The sequence below is a fragment of the Alligator sinensis genome, unplaced genomic scaffold (assembly GCF_000455745.1).
Source record: "Alligator sinensis unplaced genomic scaffold, ASM45574v1 scaffold707_1, whole genome shotgun sequence".
Classification (NCBI taxonomy): domain Eukaryota; kingdom Metazoa; phylum Chordata; order Crocodylia; family Alligatoridae; genus Alligator; species Alligator sinensis.
Window position 1 is genome coordinate 2,025,655 of NW_005842065.1, and position 6,414 is coordinate 2,032,068.

Consider the following 6,414-nt stretch of genomic DNA (forward strand, 5'->3'; position numbering starts at 1 on the left):
GGGGGGATATGAGGAGTGGTGGTCCGTGGGGATGGCTGACGGCGCTGTCTCACTCCCACAGGCATCACACCACTGTGCTACAGCCTCTTTGCACTCTATGACCCCCAGGCCCGGCTCTGGTTCCCACCCAACCACATTTTTGAGATCAGCAAGGACACCAGCCTCAGCCTGCTCTTCCGCATGAGGTGGGCAGGGGGGTTGGGGCAGCAGCAGGGACCTTGGGCAAATCTGGTATGGTGTCTGAGCTGCCCAGGCCGAGGCCCCAAAGCAGAGCAGGGAGGGACTCAGAAGGGCTGGGGACAACTGCAGCACAATGTGCATTGCTGTTAGTCAAGACCCACAGGGGTACACTGTGCACCATGGGGATGAGGAAGGAGTTGCCAGCCCTGGCTCAGAGCCTCCCCTCTGGAATGCAGGCACTGCCAAGCTCAGCCTGTTACAGCTGCCCTGTGAACACCTCCATGAAGAGCTGCTTGTGGCAGTAGGAGAGAGGCATGAGGGCTGTCACCAGCCCCCCTGGCTTCCCCAGACCCAGCTACAGCTGCCTGTGGGTGGAGGGGCCCATGCTTCTTGCCATGTGCCCTCTGGGGTACAGGAGCACAGCTGGTTGGAGTCTCAGGCCCTAAGCACAGCGGGAGATCAGAGCTTGCTGCAGCTATAGCTTCTCTCCCTTGCTGGGTATCTGGGGCGAGCAATATAGTTAGGGTGAGTTCCGGCACTGGCACTAGCCTGCCAGGGCCCTACAGCATCTATACCTCACACCACCCCACTATCCTCTGTTGGTAGGTTCTACTTTCGCAACTGGCATGGACTGAGCGAGAAGGAGCCAGCTGTGTATCGCAGTGCTCCGCGCCACAGCAATGGCCCTGATGAGCGCTCGCCTGGTAGTGCGCTGCTGGACCGTGCCTCCTTTGAGTACCTCTTTGAGCAGGTGGGGCCAGGAGGGGTTTGGGCCAGGGCTACAGGCCCCAAAGGGTTCAAGCTGGGGGGGTTTGGCCTTTGGATGTGGCTGTTGCTTTCCATAGATGAGGCTGTCACCCTGCTCCCAGCTCCTGCCCCTCTCCCACAGTATGTGCCAGCAGCCCCTGCTCCCAGGGCTCAGGCTTCCAACAGGTCAGGCTGGGCCCTAGGAGCCAGCACACCTGTATCTGCCCCCCTTGCCTCACACTAGCAGGAGGCCAGGACTTGGTCCTTGCAGGCACTCCCATTCCCCTGTGAGGAAGGCCTCAGTATGGGTGGGGGAAGCAAGTCCACCTGATTATGATTGCATGGCCCCTGGCAGGGGAAGTTCGAATTCGTGAATGATGTAGCATCGCTGCAGGACCTGGCAACTGAGCAGGACCTTCATCGTTTCAAGAACGAGAGCCTGGGCATGGCTGTGCTGCACCTCTCCCACCTTGCCCTCCGCCGTGGCCTCTCCCTTGAGGAGGCAGCCAAGAAGTGCAGGTCAGTGCCTGGGGCCCAGCCTTTCTTCCTTCTCCTCCTACCTCCCCTCCACCCCATGGCTAGAGTCTGTAGCTGCCTCTGAGGTGGAGCCTGCATGGGCCTGATCATGGCCATGTCTTCTGTGCTCCCTCTGCATGGGCTCTGCGCTGGGATCAGCCACCTGGAAGGGTGGGGCAGCAGATCTCAGTGCAGTCCAGCTCAGTGTCAGAGTCCCCGCCTGACCAGGGGATTGCCTAGGGGTTAGAGCACACATGCACACAAGCCAGGCTGCCCAACTCACTCCCTGTCTGGGGGGAAGCACAGGGTTGGGGTGGGGTGGGAGCCTGGTCTCCTGGGTTCTATGCTCAGTCCTGCTGCTACGTGAACCTCACGTTGCTTTCCCATAGTGATGCATAACGGAGGGGAGGGGAGGGGAGGGGTTCCAGCTGCTGGTCACGGAGCCCAGGCCCACCCTAGGCACAGTGTAGGGGCTGGTGAGTTAGAGCCATGGCTGCAGCAGGTGTCTGGCCTGAGCTGTCCCACCCTGCACCCCCTCTGCCATGGCCGTGGTCCTCCCTGTCGTACATGGTGTTGCTGGAGCTGCTGTGGTGCCAGGCCATGGGCAGCCCGGCCTGGGGGTCACCCAGGGTCAGGAGAAGCAGCCAGGACCTGAGGGGAATATGCAGAGTCTGTGTAGAGAAGATCTGTCTGGGGAACCAAGTCAGCAACCCCAAAGGGTTGGACTGAGCGTGGCGTCAGGAGGCAGCCAGGTCAAGTTGCCAGAAGATCAAGTCCATTGAGTCAGGGAACTGGAGGGTCAGGCCAGACTTGGGGCCCATGAGCAAGTGAGGCCAGGTAGCTAGAGAATCCGTTGGAACCAGGAGCAGCACAAAGAGGGTGCAGCAGCCTTTATACCAGGTTGAGCCTTGCTGCCCAGATACTTCCTCTTCTAGCTCGGGGGTTTCTTTTGAAAGGTGTGAAGGGTCAGCTGGCCCCTCATCTGCCCAGTGAACTGCTGAAGAGGTGGTAGACCAGGACAGGTAGCAGTGCTTCCAGATAGGCCAAGGTCCTAGGTTCAAGGCCATGGCCTGATGGCCATACTCACAGGCTTTGCCCCCTCCCCAACAGCTTCAAGGACTGCATCCCGTGGTCCTTCCGCCGGCAGATCCAGCAGAGCAGCTCCTTGACCCGCCTGCGGCTGCGCAGCGTCTTCCGGAGGTTCGTGCAGCATTTCCAGCGGCACACAGTGGGTGCTGGACGGCTGACAGAGCAGGGTGTCATGTACAAATATTTGGCTACATTGGAGAGCCTGGCGCCCCGCTTTGGTGCCGAGCTTTATCCTGTTCTTGCCCTCGACACTTCCCGTGAGGATGACCGGACCCCACTATATGTCAATGGGGAGCCCCCCATGCCTGTGGATGCCCCCCCACATGGTGACTGCTTGCCCACCCACGAGGTCCTCGTCACTGGCGCTGATGGCATCCGGTGGCGGCCTGTGCCTGTTGAGGTAGGTGCCACCCCATGCTAGTCCCCCCACAGACACCTGCCTCTCTCAGCCCTGCCTCAAGCTAGCGCCGATGTTCACTTGGAACAGGGCAGGGTTCCCCAGGCAGGGGGACACAGAGAGGTAGTGTGTGGGGACCCCAGCCCTCTCCCTTCCACCCCTGGCTGCAGAAGGGTCCTTGGTGCGGCCTATGGAGCTTCACTGCTGGTGTGAACCATGGGTGTGTCCCTCCCACCTCCCCTGGGCCCTCCTGCTTTCCCAGGCCTGCAGACAATATAGCCTAGCCCCCTGCGAGAAGGAGACATCTAGGAGCTGTAAGACGGAGGGGAGGGCAGGACCCAATGTGGGGGGCCATGATGGTGACCCAGCCACGTTCTGGCCCCTCAGGTGACAGAGAGTCCCCCACACCGGGGCTACTTTGGGCGGAAGGGCAGGAGCAAGGAGCCAGGTTCCCGGGAACCCCCTACCCTGGCTGAGCACAACAAGCCCAAGTGGGTGCAGTTCTGCGACTTCCAGGAGATCACACACGTCGTCCTCACCGGTGCCTGTGTTGGCATCCACCGCCAGGACAACCAGTGCCTAGTGGGTGCCGGTCCCCAATGCCCCTAATTTACTCTTCATATTCTGCCAGGGGAGGAGTGGTGGGGCTGGCCACCAAGAGCCGAGATGCCTGGGTTCTATCCCTTTCATGGGAGAGGGGAGTGGGGTCTGGTGGGAGGCTGGACCCTGGACACCTGGGTTCCCTCCCTGTTCTGGGCAGGGTTTTGGGGACTGGTGGGTAAGAGCTGAGAGGTCTGAGAGCCCAGATACCTGGGTTCTGTCCTTGCTGTGGGAGGGGGGTGGGGGCTGGGAGTGAGAACCAAGAGGGTTGGGAGCCCAGACACCTGGTTCTCTCCCAGCTCCACCCAGCACCCCCAGGGCAGTCAGTTCCTTCTGCATCGGTTACCCCAGAATGGAGGAGCAGCAAGATGCAGTCACAGCTGTGGCTGCTGTGGACATTTGTATATGCATGTTTTTATGTGATGCTGGGTGCATGCAGTGTGCACAGGGTAGATTCCAAGCTCGCAGTGCCCTGGCTCTGCCACAGCTCTATCTCTATCTGACCCTCGTGGGGGACTGTGGGAGTTGCTGCCAGGGGACCCAGCCCCATGCAATGGCTGTAACTTGGCAGGGCCCTCAGACCTGAGCACTCCTGCCAGCCAACACCCCTGTCCCCCCCACACATCCCCCTAGGAGCTGGTGCTGCCATCACCTGAGGTCGCCCTGTCCCTGGTGTCACTGGTGGATGGCTACTTCCGGCTCACAGCTGATGCCAGCCACTATCTCTGCCATGAGGTGGCCCCCCCTCGCCTAGTCATGAGCATCCTCCATGGCATCCATGGCCCCATGCAGTAAGTGGCTGCTTCCTGCTAGCAGGGGCAGGGGGTGAGTGCCGGGGCCAGGAACAGGCATGGCCCAGAGCCCCATGTGGTGCTGGAGCTAGAGCAGCCGCCAGGGCCTGTGAGACGCATCTCCCTTGCTCTTTTTCTGTGCCCCAGGGAGGAGTTCGTGCTGGCCAAGCTGCGGCAGGAGCCACTGGAGGATGGGCTGTATGTGCTGCGCTGGAGTGTCATGGACTTCGACAGAATGATCCTGTTGGTGGCTAAAAGGAGCTGCCCCCAGGTGAGACCAGGGATTCCCAGGTGTGGGGTCTCTGCCCCAGCTGCTGGTTCGGCTGCCTCACCCTGGCCCAGGCTGACCATGGGTTGTGGGGCCTCTAGGTGACCGGAATATGGGCCTGGTGCTAGCACAGGAAGTGGAGGTAGGGAGAGTTATGCTGGTCCCAGCTCCCTGGGCTCTGTCTTCTGCAAAGCCAAGCTCAGCCCTGTAGCAGGGTACTGAGGGGTGTTACCCTGAGCTGTCATGCTGTGGTTGCTGCTAGTCTCTAGAACTTGGCTCTCCCTCATCTGGCCTCGGCCTGAGCCTGCCATGTACTGGGGACTAGAAACTTTGTCCTGTAGTTCTCAGGCTCACCTTCAGGCTGCATATCCCAGCCAGCAGCTGCTGTGAGCCCCTGGGACAAGCCTCTGGGCTTCATGTGGTGGGTCAGCTGGGAGCCAGGCATCCTTGGGGCTGAGGTTCACGCCCCTGAGCTGCTGGCTGCATGGGGAGGGCCGATCTCCTTAGGACTGAGCCGTGTACAGCTGGTGGTTGCCCCCCTGTTCCCTTTGGGAGGGAGCTGCGGGGGGTAGGGGGTCTGCTTGCTTTCCAGCTGGGTACCCTGGTGCTCACGGCTGCCAGCTCAGCTGTGGCTGCCCAGGCAAGGCAACTGAGGTTCAACGCTACCTCCTACCACCTGGTGGGGTTTTGACTCAGCCCTTGATGCCTGGCCCTGCCCCCATCTGCCTATTCCAGGGCTCTGGGACACAGGCCTCCTTGCAGCACAGGCAGTTCCGGATCCAGCAGAAGGGCGACACCTTTGTGTTGGAGGGCTGGGACCGGGCTTTCCTCTCTGTGCGCCAGCTCTTGGACACACTCAAGGGTTGCACCCTCAAGTCGGGCAATGAGAACTTCACCGTGTGCCGTTGCTGCCCACCCAAGCCGGGAGGTAGGAGTCAGGAGGCCATGGGGTGGGCACTGGGGATGCGGCCTGATCTCTGCCCCTGGGCTTCTCACTGACATGGGCGGGGGAAGATACAGAGTCACAAGGCTGAGGGGCACTCTCTCACCTACAGAGATTTCAGACCTGATCATCACACGGAAGGTGAAGGCCGGTGCCAAGCCCATGCTGAACTTGACCCAGCTGCGCTTCCACCAGATCCGCAAGGATGAGATCACCCAGGTGGGTGGATGCCCCTTCTCACCTCCACCTGGTAGGTGGCTGCAGGGTTTGCGGGGAGTCCAGACAGCATAGGTGGGGGCATGTGTTTCTGTGGGATGCAGATTGGCCTCTCAGTGGAAGAGGCTGAGGGAGCTGGGAGACACGGCCTGGGCTGGGAGGGAGGCACCTGAAGGGCACCTATAGCCATTGGGTGAGGCTCTACTGCAGAATGTCGGTGAAGGGGAGGGGGGCCATGTCCAGCCTGGCACTCACAGGCATCTCCCACAGAGGGCGCATCTGGGGCAGGGCACACGCACCAACATCTATGAGGGGCTGCTGCACGTGTGCGGGGGCGTGGGAGCCAATGACGAGGCTGAGCCCTTCCCCCCTGAGCCGAATAACAATGGGCAGGAGCTGCGTGTGGTGCTCAAGATGCTGGACCCAAGCCACAGGGACATTGCACTGGTGAGCAAGCATAGGGCACAGGGTGGGGTATGGGGTGGCAGGGAGGCAGCAGGGGGGTGCCTCTCTCCCTGTGGATCCTGTCCTGATCTCTGTCCTGTGCCTGCAGGCATTCTTCGAGACGGCCAGCCTCATGAGCCAGGTCTCACATGTGCACCTGGCCTTCGTGCACGGTGTCTGTGTGCGGGGCTCTGAGAGTGAGTATCTGTGTAGATGCCGCCGC

The 6,414-nt window shown here is 61.1% G+C and overlaps 1 protein-coding gene across 7 annotated transcripts in view; it reads left to right on the forward strand.

The window, feature by feature from the left end:
- Positions 1 to 6,414, forward strand: part of TYK2 (tyrosine kinase 2) — a 20,837-nt gene that overhangs the window by 7,387 nt on the left and 7,036 nt on the right. For 5 of the 7 annotated variants that reach the window (XM_025203799.1, XM_025203800.1, XM_006023444.2 and 2 more), the window contains 11 exons: positions 62 to 185; positions 787 to 931; positions 1,283 to 1,446; positions 2,554 to 2,932; positions 3,317 to 3,511; positions 4,163 to 4,320; positions 4,468 to 4,591; positions 5,324 to 5,516; positions 5,644 to 5,750; positions 6,018 to 6,194; positions 6,301 to 6,388. In XM_025203799.1, the coding sequence (XP_025059584.1) occupies positions 62 to 185; positions 787 to 931; positions 1,283 to 1,446; positions 2,554 to 2,932; positions 3,317 to 3,511; positions 4,163 to 4,320; positions 4,468 to 4,591; positions 5,324 to 5,516; positions 5,644 to 5,750; positions 6,018 to 6,194; positions 6,301 to 6,388 (1,854 nt within the window). The remainder of the gene's footprint in view (positions 1 to 61; positions 186 to 786; positions 932 to 1,282; positions 1,447 to 2,553; positions 2,933 to 3,316; positions 3,512 to 4,162; positions 4,321 to 4,467; positions 4,592 to 5,323; positions 5,517 to 5,643; positions 5,751 to 6,017; positions 6,195 to 6,300; positions 6,389 to 6,414) is intronic. The other 2 variants (XM_014519870.2, XM_025203802.1) reach the window with 1 other exon arrangement.